A 24639-nucleotide genomic window follows, 5' to 3' on the forward strand; every position below is an offset into this window, starting at 1 on the left:
ACTCTGGGACGCAGAGGGTGTACCTCCGTGCTGTTAGTCTGTACGGAGGGTCTTTTTGTCCCCTTTGCGTGGTTGTTTGTAGGGTTTTGTGTTGACCGCAAAGTTGCCTTTCCTATCCTCGCTCTGTTCAGAAAGTCGGGCCTCACTTTGCTAAATCTATTTCATCTCTACGGTTGTCTTTTCATCTTAACTCACAGTCATTATATGTGGGGGGCTGCATTTTCCTTTGGGGTATTTCTCTGAGGCAAGGTAGGCTTATTTTCTATCTTCAGGCTAGCTAGTTTCTCAGGCTGTGCCGAGTTGCATAGGGAGCGTTAGGTGCAATCCACGGCTGCCTCTAGTGTGGTTGGAGAGGATTAGGGATTGCGGTCAGCAGAGTTCCCACGTCTCAGAGCTCGTTCTATGTTTTTGGGTTATTGTCAGATCACTGTATGTAACATAGTAACATAGTTAGTAAGGCCGAAAAAAGACATTTGTCCATCCAGTTCAGCCTATATTCCATCATAATAAATACCCAGATCTACGTCCTTCTACAGAACCTAATAATTGTATGATACAATATTGTTCTGCTCCAGGAAGACATCCAGGCCTCTCTTGAACCCCTCGACTGAGTTCGCCATCACCACCTCCTCAGGCAAGCAATTCCAGATTCTCACTGCCCTAACAGTAAAGAATCCTCTTCTATGTTGGTGGAAAAACCTTCTCTCCTCCAGACGCAAAGAATGCCCCCTTGTGCCCGTCACCTTCCTTGGTATAAACAGATCCTCAGCGAGATATTTGTATTGTCCCCTTATATACTTATACATGGTTATTAGATCGCCCCTCAGTCGTCTTTTTTCTAGACTAAATAATCCTAATTTCGCTAATCTATCTGGGTATTGTAGTTCTCCCATCCCCTTTATTAATTTTGTTGCCCTCCTTTGTACTCTCTCTAGTTCCATTATATCCTTCCTGAGCACCGGTGCTCTGACTTCTATGTCCATTGTGGTACTGAATTACCAGCCACAACACCCTTTACTTAAAAAGCCATCCCTGGACCAGAACTGCACAGCTAACTACAGACCTGTCTCTAACCTTTCCTTCATCTCTAAACTCCTGGAAAGCTTGGTCCACTCCCGTCTAATCCGCTATCTCTCGGATAACGCTCTTCTCGACCCCTTACAATCTGGTTTCCGCTCTTTACACTCCACTGAAACTGCCTTCACTAAAGTCTCTAATAACCCAATAACAGCTAAATCCAAAGGTCATTGCTCTCTGCTGATTCTCCTGGATCTGTCATATTTGATACTGTGGATCACCAGCTCCTTCTCACCATGCTCCTCTCCATAGGCCTCAAGGACACAGCCCTCTCCTGGTTCTCCTCCTACCTCTCTGACCGCTCCTTCACTGTATCTTTTGCCGGCTCCTCTTCCTCTCCTCGTCCCCTTACTATCGGGGCTCCGCAGGGCTCAGTCCTGGGCCCCCTCTTCTTCTCTATACACTGCCCCTATTGGACAAACAATCAGCAGATTTGGGTTCCAGTACCATCTCTATGCTGACGACACCCAATTATACACTTCTTCCCCTGACATCACCCCCAATCTAATTCAAAACACCAAGGATTGTCTGTCTGCCGTCTCTAACATCATGTCCTCCCTCTATCTGAAACTAAATCTCTCCAAAACTGAACTTCTTGTGTTTCTTCATTCTACTAACCTCACTCTACCCAACATCGAAATTACCCTGGAGGGTTCAACCATAACTCCCAAACAGCATGCCCGCTGTCTTGGGGTCATATTCGACACCGAACTTTCCTTTACTCCCTATAACCGATCACTCACTCGCTCTTGTCCCCTGCGTCTTAAAAACATCTCCAGAATCTAACATTTTCTCACCTTTGAAACTGCTAAGACTCTTACTGTCGCTCTCATTCATTCTCATCTGGACTACTGCAACTCTCTTCTGATCGGTCTCCCTCTTACCAAACTTTCTCCTCTCCAATCCATCTTAAATGGGGCAGCCAGGGTCATATTTCTGTCCAACCGCTTCACCGATGCCTCCATCTTGTGCCAGTCATTACACTGGCTACCCATTCGCTACAGGGTCCAGTATAAACTCATCTCTCTCACCCACAAAGCCCTCCGCAGTTCTGCACCGCCTTATATCTCCTCTCTCATCTCTGTCTATCGCCCTACATGTGCCCTCCGTTGTACAAATGACCTAAGACTAACATCCCCCGTAATCCGAACCTCACACCTCCGTCTCCAAGACTTCTCTCATGCTGCGCCAGCTCTCTGGAATGCACTTCCCCAGACGATCAGACTGATACCTCGCCCCAACCTATTCAAGCGCGCTCTGGAAACCCATCTCTTCAAACAAGCCTACCACATCAACTACTCAGTAAACTAACTTTGTCCTGTTCCCTCCTTCCAAATATTATCTGCATGTGAATCTGCACCCTACTACTCATCTGTCTCCACACCCTCCATACACATGATAACTGCACTTGATACTTGACTAACTGCACTTGATACTTGACTATTGCACTTAAACACACGGGCTGATGACCGGATCATGCAGCTTCATATGAAAATCCCTATTTATTATAATTGCCAGACCTGAAATAACAAGCACTTTTCACCTATTGTGTCCCCCCCATTTCCTTGTAGATTGTAAGCTTGCGAGCAGGGACCTCACTCCTAATGTCACTGTTTAAATTCTCTTAACTTGTATTGAATTTGTCGGTATATGTCCCCGCTTAATTGTAAAGTGCTGCGGAATATGTTGGCGCTATATAAATAAAGATTATTATTATTATTACAACAAGTTTTGGGGTCCAATTTCTTCTCTTATCCTTGGAAAAATAAAAATTTGGGGGCGAAAAGATCATATTTTTTCACAAAAATTATTTTTTTATTTTCACGGCTCTGCATTATAAACTTCTGTGAAGCACTTGTTGGGTCAAAGTGCTCACCACACATCTAGATAAGTTCCTTAAGGGGTCTACTTTCCAAAATGGTGTCACCTGTGGGGGGTTTCAATGTTTAGGCACATCAGGGGCTCTCCAAACGCAACATGGCGTCCCATCTCAATTCCTGTCAATTTTGCATTGAAAAGTCAAATGGCACTCCTTCCCTTCCGAGCTCTGCCATGCGCCCAACAAGTGGTTTACCCCCAGATATGGGGTATCAGCGTACTCAGCACAAATTGTACAACAACGTTTGGGGTCCATTTTATCCTGTTACCCTTGGTAAAATAAAACAAATTGGAGCGGAAATAAATTTTGTGTGAAAAAAAGTTAAATGTTCATTTTTATTTAAACATTCCAAAAATTCCTGTGAAACACCTGAAGGGTTAATAAACTTCTTGAATGTGGTTTTGAGCACCTTGAGGGGTGCAGTTTTTGAAATGGTGTCACACTTGGGTATTTTCTATCATATAGACCCCTCAAAATGACTTCAATGTGATGTGGTCCCTAAAAAAAAAAATGGTGTTGTAAATATGAGAAATTGCTGGTCAACTTTTAACCCTTATAACTCCCTAACAAAAAAAAAAATTTTGGTTCCAAAATTGTGCTGATGTAAAGTAGACATGTGGGAAATGTTACTTATTAAGTATTTTGTGTGACATATCTCTGTGATTTAAGGGCATAAAAATTCAAAGTTGGAAAATTGCGAAATTTCAAAATTTTCGCCAAATTTCCGTTTTTTTCCCCACAAATAACCGCAAGTTATATTTAAGAAATTTTAGCACCATCATGAAGTACAATATGTCACGATCTGTAGAAGCGTTCTAGAGTTATAACCTCATAAAAGGGACAGTGGTCAGAATTGTAAAAATTGGCCCGGTCATTAACGTGCAAACCACCCTTGGGGGTAAAGGGGTTAAACATTAAAGACAAATTAATGACAAAAAGCAAAACACATTTTGTACCAAAGTCCCCTGTGCTTTAGCTGCAAAAACAGTATTGTGGTGCTTAAAGGGAACCTGTCACCCCCAAAATCGAGGGCGAGCTAAGCCCACCAGTATCAGGGGCTTATCTGCAGCATTCTGTAATGCATTCTGGAATGCTGTAGATAACCCGCCGATGTATCCAAAAATAAAAATAATTAAAAATGAGAAAAAGAGGTTATATTATACTCACCAAGGGACAGTCCAGGTCCGGTCCGATGGGCATCGCGGTCCGGCGCCTCCAATCTTCATCAGACGACGTCCTCTTCTTGTCTTCACGCTGCGGCTCCAGCGCAAAGTACTGCAGTGCGCAGGCCCCAGGCCTCTCTGACCTTTCCCGGCGCCTGCGCACCACAGCGTGAAGACAAGAAGAGGACGTCATCCTATCAAGATGGGAGGCCCAGGATCGGACCGCCCAGGTGAAAATAATATAACCTCTTTTTGTCATCTTTGAGGATACATCGGGGGCTTATCTACAGCATTACAGAATGCATTACAGAATGCTGGAGATAAGACCCTGGTGCCGGTGGGCTGAGCTCAACGTCAATTTTGGGGGTGACAGGTTCCCTTTAACACAAAATTCCTCTCTCAAGCGGACGGGGCGGGGACACAGAGGAGCGGACGGGGCGGGGACACAGAGGAGCGGACGGGGCGGGGACACAGAGGAGCGGACGGGGCGGGGACACAGAGGAGCGGACGGGGCGGGGACACAGAGGAGCGGACGGGGCGGGGACACAGAGGAGCGGACGGGGCGGGGACACAGAGGAGCGGACGGGGCGGGGACACAGAGGAGCGGACGGGGCGGGGACACAGAGGAGCGGACGGGGCGGGGACACAGAGGAGCGGACGGGGCGGGGACACAGAGGAGCGGACGGGGCGGGGACACAGAGGAGCGGACGGGGCGGGGACACAGAGGAGCGGACGGGGCGGGGACACAGAGGAGCGGACGGGGCGGGGACACAGAGGAGCGGACGGGGCGGGGACACAGAGGAGCGGACGGGGCGGGGACACAGAGGAGCGGACGGGGCGGGGACACAGAGGAGCGGACGGGGCGGGGACACAGAGGAGCGGACGGGGCGGGGACACAGAGGAGCGGACGGGGCGGGGACACAGAGGAGCGGACGGGGCGGGGACACAGAGGAGCGGACGGGGCGGGGACACAGAGGAGCGGACGGGGCGGGGACACAGAGGAGCGGACGGGGCGGGGACACAGAGGAGCGGACGGGGCGGGGACACAGAGGAGCGGACGGGGCGGGGACACAGAGGAGCGGACGGGGCGGGGACACAGAGGAGCGGACGGGGCGGGGACACAGAGGAGCGGACGGGGCGGGGACACAGAGGAGCGGACGGGGCGGGGACACAGAGGAGCGGACGGGGCGGGGACACAGAGGAGCGGACGGGGCGGGGACACAGAGGAGCGGACGGGGCGGGGACACAGAGGAGCGGACGGGGCGGGGGACACAGAGGAGCGGACGGGGCGGGGACACAGAGGAGCGGACGGGGCGGGGGCACAGAGGAGCGGACGGGGCGGGGGCACAGAGGAGCGGACGGGGCGGGGGCACAGAGGAGCGGACGGGGCGGGGGCACAGAGGAGCGGACGGGGCGGGGGCACAGAGGAGCGGACGGGGCGGGGGCACAGAGGAGCGGACGGGGCGGGGGCACAGAGGAGCGGACGGGGCGGGGGCACAGAGGAGCGGACGGGGCGGGGGCACAGAGGAGCGGACGGGGCGGGGGCACAGAGGAGCGGACGGGGCGGGGGCACAGAGGAGCGGACGGGGCGGGGGCACAGAGGAGCGGACGGGGCGGGGGCACAGAGGAGCGGACGGGGCGGGGACACAGAGGAGCGGACGGGGCGGGGGCACAGAGGAGCGGACGGGGCGGGGACACAGAGGAGCGGACGGGGCGGGGACACAGAGGAGCGGACGGGGCGGGGACACAGAGGAGCGGACGGGGCGGGGACACAGAGGAGCGGACGGGGCGGGGACACAGACCCTAGCAATATAAATGGAGAGAAAGGGAGGTTTTGGTGTTTTTTCTTTTAGGAATTATACTCGTCTCTCTGACATTATCAGACGCCCACAGTGTCATCCCTTTGGGTCCTCGCATGGATTGTGGGGGCTCCAGCATTCCACTTGGTGAAGAGAAGTCCAGTGATGAGATGACATCTGCAGGGAGGTCACTGGATGGGGAAAAGCGACAATACCTAGAATAAAACAGAAAAAAAAAATCATGCAGAAACCTGGACACAAGTAGTGGCCGCCACCAGTGGCCTCCGGGCTAATACTGACCAGCACAGCGTGCGAGGACAATAAAGCCCGGGATCTGGAGACATTGTTATCACGCAGTGTCGCTCCCAGAGGTCATAGGACAGTCATCAACCTGACGTCATGTGTGCCCAATAATATTAATGAGAAAACGTTTTATGTAAAAAAGAATAAATAAAACAGGACGGACTCCGCACCATCAGGCAGATTCTCATGTTAATATCAATCCCTCAAATCTCCATCATCATTCATCCCCTCCCCTGTCCCCCCCCCCCCCACACACACACACGTAGCGCTATACATCCCTGCTCCCCCCACCGCAAGAGACATCACACACTGACCTGCACAACGCGTGACATCAGCCCCCCACACCATGCAGACCCATGCGAGTAACATCAGCCCCATTCTGCAGGTAGACACCCCCCCCCCCCCCGCACACAGATCCCCCCACCGTCCAGCATGCACATGCAGCCCCATGCAAGCAACATCACCCCTCTCTCCCCAGGCAGATCCCCCCCACCGTCCAGCATGCACATGCAGCCCCATACAAGCAATATCACCCCTTTCTCCCCAGGCAGATCCCCCCACCGTCCAGCATGCTCATGCAGCCCCATGCAAGCAACATCACCCCTTTCTCCCGAGGCAGATCCCCCCTTCCAGCACGCGCATGCAGCCCCATGCAAGCAACATCACCCCTCTCTCCCCAGGCAGATCCCCCCTTCCAGCACGCGCATGCAGCCCCATGCAAGCAACATCACCCCTTTCTCCCCCAGGCAGATCCCCCCACCGTCCAGCACGCACATGCAGCCCCATGCAAGCAACACCACCCCTTTCTCCCCAGGCAGATGCCCCCGTTCCAGCACGCGCATGCAGCCCCATGCAAGCAACATCACCCCTTTCTCCAAAGGCAGATGCCCCCACCGTCCAGCATGCACATGCAGCCCCATGCAAGCAACATCACCCCTTTCTCCCCAGGCAGATGCCCCCACCGTCCAGCACGCACATGCAGCCCCATGCAAGCAACATCACCCCTTTCTCCCAGGCAGATGCCCCCACCGTCCAGCATGCACATGCAGCCCCATGCAAGCAACATCACCCCTTTCTCCCAGGCAGATGCCCCCACCGTCCAGCATGCACATGCAGCCCCATGCAAGCAACATCACCCCTTTCTCCCCCAGGCAGATCCCCCCACCGTCCAGCATGCACATGCAGCCCCGTGCAAGCAACATCACCCCTTTCTCCCCAGGCAGATGCCCCCACCGTCCAGCATGCACATGCAGCCCCATGCAAGCAACATCACCCCTTTCTCCCCAGGCAGATGCCCCCACCGTCCAGCATGCACATGCAGCCCCATGCAAGCAACATCACCCCTTTCTCCCAGGCAGATCCCCCCACCGTCCAGCATGCACATGCAGCCCCGTGCAAGCAACATCACCCCTTTCTCCCCAGGCAGATGCCCCCACCGTCCAGCATGCACATGCAGCCCCATGCAAGCAACATCACCCCTTTCTCCCCAGGCAGATCCCCCCACCGTCCAGCGTGCAGCCCCATGCAAGCAACATCACCCCTTTCTCCCCAGGCAGATCCCCCCACCGTCCAGCGTGCAGCCCCATGCAAGCAACACCACCCCTTTCTCCCCAGGCAGATCCCCCCACCGTCCAGCGTGCAGCCCCATGCAAGCAACATCACCCCTTTCTCCCAGGCAGATGCCCCCACCGTCCAGCATGCACATGCAGCCCCATGCAAGCAACATCACCCCTTTCTCCCAGGCAGATGCCCCCACCGTCCAGCATGCACATGCAGCCCCATGCAAGCAACACCACCCCTTTCTCCCCAGGCAGATCCCCCCACCGTCCAGCATGCACATGCAGCCCCATGCAAGCAACATCACCCCTTTCTCCCCAGGCAGATGCCCCCACCGTCCAGCATGCACATGCAGCCCCATGCAAGCAACACCACCCCTTTCTCCCCAGGCAGATCCCCCCCTTCCAGCATGCACATGCAGCCCCATGCAAGCAACATCACCCCTTTCTCCCCAGGCAGATCCCCCCACCGTCCAGCATGCACATGCAGCCCCATGCAAGCAACATCACCCCTTTCTCCCCAGGCAGATCCCCCCACCGTCCAGCATGCACATGCAGCCCCATGCAAGCAACATCACCCCTTTCTCCCAGGCAGATGCCCCCACCGTCCAGCATGCACATGCAGCCCCATGCAAGCAACATCACCCCTTTCTCCCAGGCAGATGCCCCCACCGTCCAGCATGCACATGCAGCCCCATGCAAGCAACATCACCCCTTTCTCCCCCAGGCAGATCCCCCCACCGTCCAGCGTGCAGCCCCATGCAAGCAACATCACCCCTTTCTCCCCCAGGCAGACTCCCACTTACCTGGTCTGTGACTATGGAGGAGGAACCCAAAACACCCCAAATCCTGCACACAGTCCTCGAAATCCCGCCATGACGTCCACAGCTTCCGTTTCTCCTGTCTGCTCTATGGAGGGAGAGGCGCCGCCCCTTCCGGTCACATGGGCGTGACGTCACCAGAGGTCCTTTAGCCGCCTTGGATTTAGCCTCTAGCCTGAGACCAGGCTTCGCTGGAGTAGGTGAGTATGACGTCTTCAAGGAGGCGGGAAGTGGGAGGGGCCCGGGGCGGGGGGAGGAGCCCGGGGCGGGGGGAGGCGGCTCCGGACTCTAATTTAAAAAAAAAAAAGACCAGAAAGAAAACTTGCTCCCGTGCCGCCCCCCCTCCCCCCATCGTCCTGCCGTAGGCACGAGCACACAAGTGCGTAAACATATAATAAGTGATGATCCAGAAAGGAGAAGTCTTATTTGATTGGTGCACATTTATGGCATAAAATGCTTTATTATAAGGGGGATCCAGACACGTGTCGGCCCCGTAGTAACTGCCCGCTCCTCGCGTGGGCATCAGTTGGCACCATGAGGCGGCCATGCTGTGCCCTGACAGTGACAGTTTACCAGGAGCCGCCATCAGGATCTGACTGGAGACAAGATAGGAACAAGGTGATTACCGACATATTGTGCAGAGTCTGTGAGTCCAAAGTCGGCACAACCTGAAATCTTTGCGGAGGAAAGTGAAGAATTCTAGAATCGTAAGTTCTCTAATCAGCGCCACATGTCAGGCCGGCGTCACACTCGGCGTAAGACAATACGCTCCGTAATTTACGGCTGTAATACGCAGAAAAGTCCCCAAAATCGTGGTCCGTAGCTCCTCCGTAGGCAGGGTGTGTCAGCGTATTCTGTGCATGGCATCCTCCGTATGTAATCCGTATGGCAGCCGTACAATGGATCCATGTGCTCAAAAAATAATAAAAACATATATACTGTCTATATATATATATATGTATGTATGTCAGTGAGACACATGTATGTATATATATTAATATTTCATCCAGCGCGATATAGCAGAAAGCCGGTAATTCAATTGCCGTCTTTTGCTATCTCCTTCCTAAACCCGACATGATATGAGACATGTCTACATACAGTAAACCATCTCATATCACCATTTTTTCTTGCATATTCCACACTACTAATGTTAGTATGTGCAAAATTTGGGCGCTCTAGCTATTAAATTAAAGGGTTAAATGGCGGAAACAATTGGCGTGGGCTCCCACGCAATTTTCTCCGCCAGAGTAGTAAAGCCAGTGACTGAGGGCAGATATTAATAGCCTGGAGAGGGTCCACGGTTATTGCCCCCCCCCCCCCCCCCCCCCGGCTAAAAACACCTGCCCCCAGCCGCCCCAGAAAAGGCACATCTGGAAGATGCGCCTATTCTGGCACTTGGCCACTCTCTTCCCATTCCCGTGTAGCGGTGGGATATGGGGTAATGAAGGGTTAATGTCATCTTGCTATTGTAAGGGGACATTAAGCCTAATTAATAATGGAGAGACGTCAATTATGACACCTATCCATTATTAATCCAATAGTAGTAAAGGGTTAAAAAAACACACACATTATTACAAAGTCTTTTAATGAAATAAACACACAGGTTGTTGGAATAATTTATTATTCTGGTAACCCACCTGAAGACCCTCGCTCTGTAACAAAGGAAAATATCTATCAGCATATGTACGGGTGTTTAATCCATATTTTAAGCACTATCATTACTAAGTGCATACATTTGATAGCACTTTGGTTCAGGATTTATTTAGCAACATTTCAATAGAGCATGCGGTTTGAGCCTCTATTTCTTCATCTCGCTTTAGTCAGTATAATTATAAGTAAATAGATGACTTTAATATTGAAATTCCTCATCAATTGGTGATTTGAAGTTAGTGGAGGTATTTTCTCAGCATGCTCTATTGTTGAAAAATTTGTTGTATCCAGGAATGTTTATTTTATCTCTTGCTCCCTCACTAGTATTATATTTTGCTCTACACCTACCTGCCATTACATTTATCTGTACGGTTTTAAGGCATTGTTTTATTTTTTGTATTTGTCTGTATTAATAAAGTTATAACTTTTTATTGAAAAGAATCAAAACACTCTTTGATTTAGCACGCAGTTTAATAATTGCCTAGCTGATCAGTATGTTTTATTATTGATGTGTAAATTAACTTGGACAATTAATTATTCGGCCTTCAGATGAGCTCACTGGTGGATTCACAGTTACCTCGTTTTGCAGTATTACATGTACTGTGATACATAGAGGCTGTAGAAACCAAACGGCTCAACATACTAAATTACATTTTACTGTAAAAATTATATTTACCCATAAATACAAGAATAAAAAAAACCAAGATGTCAATTTGACTTTGTTTTAGTGAAGCGGTGAAATCTACCAGTTCTTTAAAGCATGTGTCTGGGACTTTAACATTGATGGACTATCCTTAGGGTAGGTGATGAATGTCTGATTGGTAAGTACCCCCGGAGATCAGCCCTTCCTGGTGTCGTCGGCAGCCGGAACTGCTCAGTTATGGAGCTGCACAGCACAGCTTTGTCTACAGAATAGTGACACATGCACATACTATTCAATAGAGAAGGCATGTGCAGTACCTGGCCGTGGCCACTATACTGTCGATGGAGCTGTTCTGGACAGAGCCACAACTCAGCACTTCCAGCCGCCACCGCCAGGATCGGTTGGGTACCGGGTGTCGCACCCCCAGTAATCAGACATTGATGACCTCTCCGAAGAATAAGCCATCAATGTTACAGCGCCAGATAGCCCCTTTAAAGCTGCTCATACACATTAGATAAATGTTGTCTGACTTTGGCGGGATCGGCAGGCCTTATACTGTGTATCGGGGTCCCCAGCTTCACCCTGAACAGAGGACGGGGGCAGAGAATGATCCGCCCTGTTGAATGTCCTTTTGTTCGGGGTGTAGATAAGCTATGGTCAGGCTGCGGCTAATGTGCATGGCCAGCTTTGGCGTGTGACTGCCATGTAATGCTTTTCAAAAACCTGACCAGCACATCCAAACATAGACTAAGTGTGAACAGGTGCATCTTTCAGCGCTGCAGTGTGCTGCCTTATTTACTTAACTTGCCATGTAATGCTGACATGTTATTATCAAGGTGTTTTTCTTACAATCTCCTTTATTTTAGTGACCCTGCTAATAATGGCCACTAGCGCACTCAGCCACAGTACAGCAACCCTGTATGTTGGGGATCTCCTTCCGGAGGTCACAGAGGAGATGCTGCATGAAAAGTTCACTCCTGCCGGCAACATTTTGTCAGTCATCATATGCAGAGACAAGATCACCGGTCAGTCTCTTGGCTACGCTTACATCAATTTCCAGCAGCCGGAGGACGGTGAGAAGCAATACACAACTATAGCTATACATTGCAGCCCTGCCAGCAACAAGGCTGGGGTGAAATATTGCAACTGTTCCACAAATATCATGGACATACAAGATTGTAGATACAGTGGGGAAAATAAGTATTTGATACGCTGCCGATTTTACATGTTTTCCCACCTACAAAGAATGCAGAGGTCTGAAATTTTTATCGTAGGTACACGTCACCTGTGAGAGACAACCTAAAAATAAAAACCAAACAATCACATTGAATGATTTTTACACAATTTACATTTTATTGCTTGAAATACTGTATATTTTTTTTAATTTCTGGCAATTTTTTAGCTTAACATATAATGTATTAAAAATAAAAAAAATCTTGCAACTTTCAAACTGGACATGGGTGCTTTTATAGATTATAACTTCCTGTTGTTTCAGGAAACAACAGGTGTACATAGCTACAGTCATCAGACCTGAGTCCAATAATTTTATTAAAGCATCTAATGAGCGTGTACAAGTGTCATTGTGAAGGGAGGGTGAGCAGGGTCAGCTGTGACATCTCCTATTGTAATTAGTGGATCTTGTATTATCAGCTGTATGTAGAAGCGTTACCGTCATCCTTCCTCTGCTGATAAGGAGCCTGCTGAAAACTCTTCCTGAAAGGGCAGAAAGTATGAACAGTTCAAGATTTCTAAAAAAATTTTAGAACAAGAAAAATTTGCAAATTATTTTTTTTTAAATAAAATTAATGCAAAACAAAATATAGTAAAAAATGTTGTAGCATGGAATGCTGGAGCTGATCAACAATTCCTATCATGGCATGGCATCCTATCAGGGCGCAGAGGTCACCGAGGTGGATAAAGTCATTGATAGTCTCTTTCTTTGAAAATGTCCCCCATCCTTTCCCGCCAGCGGAGCGAGCTCTGGATACCATGAACTTTGAAGACATGAATGGCAAAGCGATGCGCATTATGTGGTGTCAGCGCAACCCGTCCGTAATAAAGAGCAGGATCGGCAACATTTTTATCAAGAACCTGGATAAGACCATCGATAGTAAATTACTGTACGACACATTTTCTGCTTTTGGCAGCATCATGTCGTGTAAGGTAAGTCAGTCATCCACCACATACGGATGTGTGAGGTCTGTGCAGTAGTAAGGTCCCTTATTAATATGAGGTGTTGCAGGTCGTGTGTGACGAAAATGGATCTAAAGGTTATGGGTTTGTACATTTCGAGACCCGCGAATCAGCCCAGAAGGCCATTGACTCGTTGAATGGCAAGATCCTAAATGACCAGAAAGTGTAAGTATGCCCTCATGTAAGGCCGGCTTCACGTGTCTGGGATTTCTGGACTCCTGGACCCCAAATCAACATTCTCATAGGCATATTTCAAGCTTTAGGGTTCGGGTCAGGAGACCTTCGGCTGGTCTGCAAACCGCGACCTGTATACAGACTGAGACGTGCCAAGACGGCCTAACACAAAGAATCCACAATCGATTATTGACTTACATGTCGCCAGTGGCAGGGGTTATCCACCTCTGGGGACTTTTTTTTTTACTTAATTGCATTTATTTGGGGCTAAAAGTCATTTTTGCAATTCAGTTTCCTTACAAAATTTGCACCTTTTGGCTTTTACAGGCTGTTTGTCTCCTCCTCCCTGCACATTCAACTTTTCTGTGGTCAGTGGTCATAAATCAGCTGAGAAGAGCTCAGAAATAGACAGATAAGTGTTAGAAGCTCTCTTTCTGGATCCTTAGGCTATGTTTACACACAGCAGCAAAATCTGCAGCGTTTCCGCAGCAGTTTCCCATGCGTTGTACAGTACAAAGTAAACCTATGGGAAACTCAATCCGCAGTGCACATGCTGTGGAAAAAAACGCGCGGAAACGCAGCGGTTTACATTCGGCAGCATGTCAATTCTTTGTGCGGGATCCGCAGCGGTTTTACACCTGCTCCATAACAGAAAACCGCAGGTGTAAAAACGCAGTAAATCCGCAGTGGACCATTCTACGTGTGCACATACCCTTAGGCCGGCCTCACACTCAGCGTATAAAAATATGGTCCGTAAATTACGTAGAAAAGTCCCCAAAATAGTGGTCCGTATCTCCTCCGTAGGCAGGGTGTGTCAGCGTATTTTGCGCATGGCATCCTCCATATGTAATCCGTATGGCATCCGTACTGCGAGATTTTCTCGCAGGCTTGCAAAACCGACATATGGACATACAATGGATCCATGTGCTCAAAAAATCGTAACAACATATATGCTGTCTATATATATATATATATATATATATTAACCCCTTTCTGACCTCGGACGGGATAGTACGTCCAAGGTCAGATCCCCTGCTTTGATGCAGGGCTCCGCGGTGAGCCCGCATCAAAGCCGGGACATGTCAGCTGTTTTGAACAGCTGACATGTGCCCGTAATAGGCGCGAGCAGAATCGCGATCTGCCCGCGCCTATTAACTAGTTAAATGCTGCTGTCAAACGCAGACAGAGGCATTTAACTACCGCATCCGTCCGGGCGTCCGGAAATGACGTCATCGCCGACCCCGTCACATGATCGGAGGTAGGCGATGCTTCTCCATAGTAACCATAGAGCTCCTTGAGACCTCTATGGTTACTGATCGCCGGTAGCTGTGAGCGCCACCCTGTGGTCAGCGCTCACAGCACACCTGCAGTTCTGCTACATAGTAGCGATCAGCAGATCGCTGCTATGTAGCAGAGCCGATCGTGCTGTGCCTGCTTCTAGCCTCCCATGGAGGCTATTGAAGCATGGCAAAAATTAAAAAAAAGTTTAAAAAAATGTGAAAAAAATAAAAAAAATATAAGTTTAAATCACCCCCCTTTCGCCCCAATCAAAATAAATCAATAAAAATATCAAATCTACACATATTTGGTATCGCCGCGCTCAGAATCGCCCGATCTATCAATTAAAAAAAAGCATTAACCTGATCGCTAAACAGCGTAGTGAGAAAGAAATTTGAAACGCCAGAATTATGTTTTTTTGGTCGCCGCAACATTGCATTAAAATGCAATAACGGGCGATCAAAAGAACGTATCTGCACCAAAATGCTATCATTAAAAACGTCATCTCGGCAAGCAAAAAATAAGCCCTCAACCGACCCCAGATCATGAAAAATGGAGACGCCACGAGTATGGAAAAATGGCGCAATTTTTTTTTTCTGCAAACCTTGGAATTTTTTTTCACCACACTTAGGTAAAAAATAACCTACACATGTTAGGTGTCTATGAACTCGTAGTGACCTGGAGAATCATAATGTCAGGTCAGTTTTAGCATTTAGTGAACCTAGCAAAAAAGCCAAACAAAAAACAAGTGTGGGATTGCACTTTTTTTGCAATTTCACTGCACTTGGAATTTTTTTCCCGTTTTCTAGTACACGACATGCTAAAACCAATGATGGCGTTCAAAAGTACAACTCGTCCCGCAAAAAATAAGCCCTCACATGGCCAAATTGACGGAAAAATAAAAAAGTTATGGCTCTGGGAAGGAGGGGAGTGAAAAACGAACACGGAAAAACTAAAAATCCCAAGGTCATGAAGGGGTTAATATTTTATCCAGCGAGAGATAGCTTTAAAGCCAGTAATTCAATTGCCGGCTTTTGCTATCTCCTTCCCAAACCCGACATGATATGAGACATGGTTTACATACAGTAAACCATCTCATATCCCCATTTTTGTTACATATTACACACTACTAATGTCAGTAGTGTGTATGTGCAAAATTTGGGCGCTCTAGATATTAAATTAAAGGGTTAAATGGTGAAAAAAATTGGCGTGGGCTCCCGCGCAATTTTCTCCGCCAGAGTAGTAAAGCCAGTGACTGAGGGCAGATATTAATAGCCTGGAGAGGGTCTATGGTTTTCGCCCCCCCCCCCCCTCCCACCCCCCCGGCTAAAAACATCTGCCCCCAGCCACCCCAGAAAAGGCACATCTGGAAGAGGCTGGGAAAATATTCTGAAAAGTTCCCACGCTCGAGGTCATATGAGGACAACCAGCAGATGGTGCATCACCGCGAATGAAGGTAACTACAGGTCATTGTCCTACTTTCCATTCATTCGCTGGGGTTTTACAGGCAGGAGCACAGCTGCATTATAGCAGAACTCTTGCCTGTAAAATAATTTAACCCCTTCAGATGGATTTACATCGTGGGACGTGACAGATCATCGGAAGGTATGGGATATTGTTTTTTAACCATTTCATACTATTGGATTAATAATGGATAGGTGTCATAATTGACGCCTCTCCATTATTAATCTGGCTTAATGTCACCTTACAATAGCAAGGTGACATTAACCCTTCATTACCCCATATCCCACCGCTACACGGGAATGGGAAGAGAGTGGCCAAGTGCCAGAATAGGCGCATCTTCCAGATGTGCCTTTTCTGGGGTGGCGGGGGGCAGGTGTTTTTAGCCGGGGGGGGGGGGGGGGCAATAACCATGGACCCTCCAGGCTATTAATATCTGCCCACACTCACTGGCTTTACCACTCTGGCGGAGAAAATTGTGCGGGAGCCCACGCCAATTGTTTCCGCCCAAATTTTGCACATACACACTACTAACATTAGTAGTGTGGAATATGCAAAAAAAATGGTGATATGAGATGGTTTACTGTATGTAAACCAGGTCTCATATCATGTCGGGTTTAGGAAGGAGATAGCAAAAGCCGGCAATTGAATTACCGGCTTTAAAGCTATCTAGCGCTGTATGAAATATTAATATATACATATATGTGTCTCAATGACATATATATAAATATATATATATATATATATACCTATTCTATGTGTACACATTTATTCTACCTATTCTATTGTAACCTGTCAGTGTGATTTTACTGTACACCGCGCTGAATTGCCGGCTTTTCTCTCTAACACCGCAGCGTATTTCTCGCAAGTCACACTGCTGGTCCGTGTGTAATCCGTATTTTTCTGGCCCCCATAGACTTTCATTGGCGTATTTTTTGCGCAATACGGTGACAAACGCAGCATGCTGCGATTTTCTACGGCTGTAGAAGACCGTATAATACGGATCAGTAAAATACGGCTGATAGGAGCAGGGGCATAGAGAAGCATTGTACCGTATGCAATCCGTATTTTCTGCACCTCTCTTACGTCCGTAAAACACGGTAGTGTGACGCCGGCCTTAGAATGAGCTCACTCTTGGATTTTCAGTTAACCCATTCTGCAGCCAGCACTAGACAGAGCAACACTGAGGCTATACAAGGCAAATGGTGCAACATTCTTAATGAAACCCAATTGCAAAACTAAATTTTAGCCAAGAATATATGCATTTAAGTAAGAAACAAAGTGTCCCCAAAGGTGGATAACCGCGCTGCCAGCTATAGGGAAAATTGGGGTTCCCAGACCCTGTTCTACCAGGCTCCACGTATCTAGGACAGTGTGTGTGCCACAAATTTTTATGGGTACATCCAAACATTGCCAAAATGTCTGCAACTAAAAATCAGTTCTATATATCCGAATAAATGTTTTCTGCAATTAATGGTACAGTGGCAGAGATTTCACAATGTATATACAGAAATAAATATAAATATACTACACACATACAGTGGGGCAAAAAAGTATTTAGTCAGTCAGCAATAGTGCAAGTTCCACCACTTAAAAAGATGAGAGGCGTCTGTAATTTACATCATAGGTAGACCTCAACTATGGGAGACAAACTGAGAAAAAAAAATCCAGAAAATCACATTGTCTGTTTTTTTAACAATTTATTTGCATATTATGGTGGAAAATAAGTATTTGGTCAGAAACAAAATTTCATCTCAATACTTTGTAATATACAGTGGGGCAAAAAAGTATTTAGTCAGTCAGCAATAGTGCAAGTTCCACCACTTAAAAAGATGAGAGGCGTCTGTAATTTACATCATAGGTAGACCTCAACTATGGGAGACAAACTGAGAAAAAAAAATCCAGAAAATCACATTGTCTGTTTTTTTTAACATTTTATTTGCATATTATGGTGGAAAATAAGTATTTGGTCAGAAACAAACAATCAAGATTTCTGGCTCTCACAGACCTGTAACTTCTTCTTTAAGAGTCTCCTCTTTCCTCCACTCATTACCTGTAGTAATGGCACCTGTTTAAACTTGTTATCAGTATAAAAAGACACCTGTGCACACCCTCAAACAGTCTGACTCCAAACTCCACTATGGTGAAGACCAAAGAGCTGTCAAAGGACACCAGAAACAAAATTGTAGCCCTGCACCAGGCTGGGAAGACTAAATCTGTAATAGCCAACCAGCTTGGAGTGAAGAAATCAACAGTGGGAGCAATAATTAGAAAATGGAAGACATACAAGACCACTGATAATCTCCCTCGATCTGGGGCTCCACGCAAAATCCCACCCCGTGGGGTCAGAATGATCACAAGAACGGTGAGCAAAAATCCCAGAACCATGCGGGGGGACCTAGTGAATGAACTGCAGAGAGCTGGGACCAATGTAACAAGGCCTACCATAAGTAACACACTACGCCACCATGGACTCAGATCCTGCAGTGCCAGACGTGTCCCACTGCTTAAGCCAGTACATGTCCGGGCCCGTCTGAAGTTTGCTAGAGAGTATTTGGATGATCCAGAGGAGTTTTGGGAGAATGTCCTATGGTCTGATGAAACCAAACTGGAACTGTTTGGTAGAAACACAACTTGTCGTGTTTGGAGGAAAAAGAATACTGAGTTGCATCCATCAAACACCATACCTACTGTAAAGCATGGTGGTGGAAACATCATGCTTTGGGGCTGTTTCTCTGCAAAGGGGCCAGGACGACTGATCCGGGTACATGAAAGAATGAATGGGGCCATGTATCGTGAGATTTTGAGTGCAAACCTCCTTCCATCAGCAAGGGCATTGAAGATGAAACGTGGCTGGGTCTTTCAACATGACAATGATCCAAAGCACATCGCCAGGGCAACGAAGGAGTGGCTTCGTAAGAAGCATTTCAAGGTCCTGGAGTGGCCTAGCCAGTCTCCAGATCTCAACCCTATAAAAAAACCTTTGGAGGGAGTTGAAAGTCCGTGTTGCCAAGCGAAAAGCCAAAAACATCACTGCTCTAGAGGAGATCTGCATGGAGGAATGGGCCAACAACAGTGTGTGGCAACCTTGTGAAGACTTACAGAAAACGTTTGACCTCTGTCATTGGCAACAAAGGATATATTACAAAGTATTGAGATGAAATTTTGTTTCTGACCAAATACTTATTTTCCCTCATAATATGCAAATAAAATGTTAAAAAAACAGACAATGTGATTTTCTGGATTTTTTTTTCTCAGTTTGTCTCCCATAGTTGAGGTCTACCTATGATGTAAATTACAGACGCCTCTCATCTTTTTAAGTGGTGGAACTTGCACTATTGCTGACTGACTAAATACTTTTTTGCCCCACTGTATCCTTTGTTGGCCATGACAGAGGTCAAACGTTTTCTGTAAGTCTTCACAAGGTTGCCACACACTGTTGTTGGTATGTTGGCCCATTCCTCCATGCAGATCTCCTCTAGAACAGTGATGTTTTTGGCTTTTCGCTTGGCAACACGGACTTTCAACTCCCTCCAAAGGTTTTCTATAGGGTTGAGATCTGGAGACTGGCTAGGCCACTCCAGGACCTTGAAATGCTTCTTACGAAGCCACTCCTTCATTGCCCTGGCGGTGTGCTTTGGATCATTGTCATGTTGAAAGACCCAGCCACGTTTCATGTTCAATGCCCTTGCTGATGGAAGGAGGTTTGCACTCAAAATCTCACGATACATGGCCCCATTCATTCTTTCATGTACCCGGATCAGTCGTCCTGGCCCCTTTGCAGAGAAACAGCCCCAAAGCATGATGTTTCCACCACCATGCTTTACAGTAGGTATGGTGTTTGATGGATGCAACTCAGTATTCTTTTTCCTCCAAACACGACAAGTTGTGTTTCTACCAAACAGTTCCAGTTTGGTTTCATCAGACCATAGGACATTCTCCCAAAACTCCTCTGGATCATCCAAATGCTCTCTAGCAAACTTCAGACGGGCCCGGACATGTACTGGCTTAAGCAGTGGGACACGTCTGGCACTGCAGGATCTGAGTCCATGGTGGCGTAGTGTGTTACTTATGGTAGGCCTTGTTACATTGGTCCCAGCTCTCTGCAGTTCATTCACTAGGTCCCCCCGCGTGGTTCTGGGATTTTTGCTCACCGTTCTTGTGATCATTCTGACCCCACGGGGTGGGATTTTGCGTGGAGCCCCAGATCGAGGGAGATTATCAGTGGTCTTGTATGTCTTCCATTTTCTAATTATTGCTCCCACTGTTGATTTCTTCACTCCAAGCTGGTTGGCTATTGCAGATTCAGTCTTCCCAGCCTGGTGCAGGGCTACAATTTTGTTTCTGGTGTCCTTTGACAGCTCTTTGGTCTTCACCATAGTGGAGTTTGGAGTCAGACTGTTTGAGGGTGTGCACAGGTGTCTTTTTATACTGATAACAAGTTTAAACTGGTGCCATTACTACAGGTAATGAGTGGAGGAAAGAGGAGACTCTTAAAGAAGAAGTTACAGGTCTGTGAGAGCCAGAAATCTTGATTGTTTGTTTCTGACCAAATACTTATTTTCCACCATAATATGCAAATAAAATGTTAAAAAAACAGACAATGTGATTTTCTGGATTTTTTTTTCTCAGTTTGTCTCCCATAGTTGAGGTCTACCTATGATGTAAATTACAGACGCCTCTCATCTTTTTAAGTGGTGGAACTTGCACTATTGCTGACTGACTAAATACTTTTTTGCCCCACTGTATATACAAATATCTACATAGGAATACCCCTCTAAGGCCACGTTCACACGCTCAGTATTTGTAGCCAAAACCAGGAGCAGGTGATAAATCCAGAAGTGGTGCAGGTGTTTCTATCACACTTTTCCTCTGATAGTTCCTCTCCTGGTTTTGGCTACAAATACTGACTGAATACTGATCGGGTGAAAGTGGGCTAAATGTTTGGGGGTTTTTTTGCCGCTTGTAAATAACAATTTTGGATAAACGTGTCTGCATTCTCTGTAAAGGTATATTGAACATTCCAAGTCCAGTCACAAACGAGAACCTGAAGTTGTTGCCAGTTCTTTATACACTAATGTTTACATCAATAACTTTGGAGAAAATATGGACGATGAACGGCTCAAGGAATTGTTCAGCAAATACGGTAAATATGAATCGTGTAGCTACGAGAATCACGGTTATTTCAGAAGACCGTATTGTGGCCATATTTTATTCTCTGTATTATTGCTCCACGTCCCGACCCATCAGCGGGTCTCATAACCTGAGGTAACCGCATCGCAGCCATTTATGATGTACGTTCTGGGCCAGGAGGCCCGCTGATGGGTCGGGACATCGAGCAATAACACAAAGAATAAAATATGGCCACAATACAGTCTTCTGAAGTCAGACTTATATATGGGTTGTCCTAAAGCTTCCGAAACCTAAATTTGGGCAATACTCTCACTTTAGGGCCTACACGGAGCGTTAAAGTCATGACTGATCAAAATGGGACGTCCAAGGGATTCGGCTTTGTGAGCTTTAAGAAACACGAGGACGCCCTAAAAGTGAGATGGAGACTTACGAAATATCTGGAGTCAGGATTGGTATCTCTGTTATTGTAGGCCGTCTAAGTTGGTGGAAGATGAGCAGCAATAATCATTTATCAGTCTGTATACCACTCTCGTGAGACAGCATTCCCCTTTGTACTGTTAGTTGGGATCTCAGGGCCTATACCCCTACGGCATTGTTTTACATTTTGGAGCAGAAATTGCCTATGTGCATTAGATTCTGGCGCAGCTGCCGACTTTTCTCAGGTGAAGCTACTTCAGTCGGTGGCTTTTTTTTTCCTATTTTTGCTCTGACATCTTCTCCCTTATATCTTCATTATGAGAGAATAAACATGTTACCTCTTTTAATTGCTCCAAGGTTTCCAAACCCTGAAGCAGTGAAAAGAAGTAACAAAATACTGAACATGGGCAGAGTAATGGATTTTGACACTGCTGTGTATTATGTTAATTTTTTTAAGAGCTTTTGAGACACTTTTTCAGATGGATTCCGCTCGGAATCCACTTGAAAAAGATGATGTATGCACACAGCCACTGAGCGGAAACTCTCTGAATCCTCCTCTGAGACTCAAAACTCCTCACAAACTTGGTAGTTCCTGCTTCAAAAACTCAGCAAAAAGACTCAGTGTGCACATACTCTAAGGGGGTTTTACTTTTTCAGACATTTACTGAATACCCACAAAACAGGGGTCCCTGTGGGAAGTGGCGTGGCTGTGCGTGTGCTCAGCTATCTAAGGATGTGTACATGTGCAACCACCTCTTCATTCTCCACCTGGATGCAGCAGCCATCCACTGGCCATCCAGACAGGTTGGAGGTTGAGGGACCCCTTTTCTTGAGATCGGGTGCCACCTCTGGAACCTTATCTATCAGGCAGGGATAGCATCAGATGATTACGCCATCAATGCCTAAGATGGGAATACCCCTCCTGGCGAGGATAATATAGGTTGCAATCATTTTGCAATCTACAATAGTCAGGTGTGCACCATGTGAACAAAGAACCAGGGGAAGATCAGCTCTCTCAGGATGGGATGAAACCCTGTCCTTAGGAGATCAAAAAATGACAGTCCGTAGGAAATGGTGTCCTGATCCCTCAGGGTGAGAGATCTTGTTCTTGTGACCAACGTATGGGAGTAAAGTAACTATTTTCCTACTTCTATAAGGCCGTGAATGAAATGAATGGTAAAGATGTGAATGGTAAGGCCATTTATGTTGGAAGAGCCCAGAAGAAGTTGGAAAGACAACCAGAGGTTAGGAGGACGTTCGAGCAAATAAACCAAGAATGGATCACCAGTTCCCAGGTGAGTGACTTCACTCCCTTTGTATTTAATTTGTGTGAGTGTTTGAAAAAAATTCTGCATTTTTAATAACTTTTTTCTTCTTCTAATTTTAGGGTGTCAATCTCTACATTAACAATCTTGCAGATTGCATTGATGACAGGCTACTGCATCAGGTGTTTTCCCGTTATGGCACCATCATCAGTGCTAAGGTGAGCTCAGCTTGTATCTGCTTCTTTCTTCTTTCTATCCTCACATTCATTTTCATCTACGTAACATTAAGGGTTATACTTATGGCCAACATTAGACGTTTTCATCGATACATAGGAGAGGTGATAACTTGTGGATTTGCGGTGGTCTTACTGCTGGGACCCCATGGATCCTTTAGGAATAGAGTGATGAGTAGATGATAACTTTCAATGTCGGGAATGACCCTTTAGCGTGAACCTTCTTAGGTGAGGGTGTACTATTTATTTTCCTATGTTTCATTGTAAGGATGTCAGGTGATGTAATATTTCAGGTCATGATGGAAGGTAGACGCAGCAAAGGGTTTGGTTTTGTCTGCTTCTCCGCTCCCGAGGAAGCAACCAAAGCGGTCACAGAGATGAACGGAAGGATTGTAGACTCCAAGCCATTGTATGTCGCCTTTGCACAGTGTAAGAAGGATCGGCTAGCTCCTCTAGCCAACCAGAAGAAGATGGATCATATCCGAATTGTACCCAACCAAGTCATCAATACCTACCAACCACCACCACCTCCCAGCTTTATAATGCCACCTGCTTCACAAGTAAGTCTCCAGATAAAAACAACCTACAGAAAGCTTTCTTACAGAAACAGTGCCATCCTTGTTCTAAGGTTGTGGCTGGTCTTGCAGATCAGCTCCATTCGAGAGAATAGGGCTGAGTTACAAAACCACACTCGACGTGTGGAAAGATGGGAACTGTTACAGAAAGAAAGTAGCCATGTTTTTCTAACGATATACAATCCATTTATTACAACCTAAACTTGTTTTTAGGTCCAGAACCATGCAGGATGCTGTCATACAGTACCGAAACCGCAGGTTGTGCCAAGTCCTAGCCGGACACCACAAAGTATGTTCAATTAAGTAACAGCCCCAGGTACACCAATCACTGTATGATAAATAACAAATCAATAAAAGAATATTAAAAGAATATTAAAATTATAATTACAAGTGTCAGTGACTAGTGTCCTGTGGAGAGAAATGTGGAAACCACCACCGTACCAAGGGAAAGCAACCACAGCCAATATAGCAAAGCCAAAGAAGATCTCCCAAGCAGGAATGAGATTAAAATGCCTTTATTATATATACACTTGGCAATAAGTAACAATGATAAAAGACACAAATGTGCACAATGAGATTATTTGTATAATAAAATCAATATGAATAATAGTACAGACTGACCCCTTGAAAATTATATCCTATATTATACTACCATGACAGGTTTAAACATCGCCCCAGGATGACATATATTATTAGCTGGATTTATATATAAAAAAAGACTTTCTGCATATATTGCAAGTACAGACCTATAGATACAAAATGTGCAAAATTGGTAGCAAATAGTAATTTATGTGCAATAAAGCAATATAAAGTGCAACAGGAGGGGGAAGGGAAAAAGGTCAATTATAACCATACAGTGTACTGAATATGTCAGTATATACACCTTATTATAACACGTGCACAACTATGTCAGAAAAAATAAAAAAACTTTTTTTGTGCAAAGAGAAAAAAAGGGGGGTTATATATACCCATAAGATATGCTGGATTATACCAGAAAGTGCTATGTGCAAAAAGAAAGT

At 46.7% G+C, this 24639-nt stretch overlaps 1 protein-coding gene and 1 long non-coding RNA gene across 4 annotated transcripts; one reads left to right on the top strand and one right to left on the bottom strand.

Annotated features, from left to right (window-relative positions):
- Positions 1-2906: 2906 nt before the first annotated feature.
- LOC138653151 (uncharacterized) lies at positions 2907-8720 on the bottom strand. Its single transcript, XR_011315776.1, has 3 exons — positions 8584-8720; positions 5995-6133; positions 2907-3454 (listed from the first exon to the last, which is right to left on the bottom strand). It is a non-coding gene; the product is annotated as an uncharacterized lncRNA (long non-coding RNA).
- On the top strand, positions 8720-24001 carry LOC138653150 (polyadenylate-binding protein 1-like). Of its 3 annotated transcripts, none has more exons than XM_069743211.1 (10): positions 8720-8798; positions 11758-11964; positions 12861-13054; positions 13134-13249; positions 21007-21143; positions 21449-21543; positions 22705-22842; positions 22935-23030; positions 23339-23605; positions 23834-23982. In XM_069743211.1, exons 2-10 carry the CDS (start codon positions 11772-11774, stop codon positions 23921-23923), a joined length of 1326 nt encoding a protein of 441 aa, XP_069599312.1. In that variant the 5' UTR covers positions 8720-8798; positions 11758-11771; the 3' UTR covers positions 23924-23982. The 3 variants fall into 3 exon arrangements, with proteins under 3 accessions (XP_069599312.1, XP_069599311.1, XP_069599310.1); XM_069743210.1 differs by lacking the exon at positions 8720-8798 and adding an exon at positions 8876-9216; XM_069743209.1 differs by lacking the exon at positions 8720-8798 and adding an exon at positions 8910-9305 and having other exon boundaries at positions 23834-24001.
- Positions 24002-24639: the final 638 nt, after the last annotated feature.

This window comes from Ranitomeya imitator, unplaced genomic scaffold (assembly GCF_032444005.1).
Source record: "Ranitomeya imitator isolate aRanImi1 unplaced genomic scaffold, aRanImi1.pri SCAFFOLD_113, whole genome shotgun sequence".
Taxonomy (NCBI): Eukaryota; Metazoa; Chordata; class Amphibia; order Anura; family Dendrobatidae; genus Ranitomeya; species Ranitomeya imitator.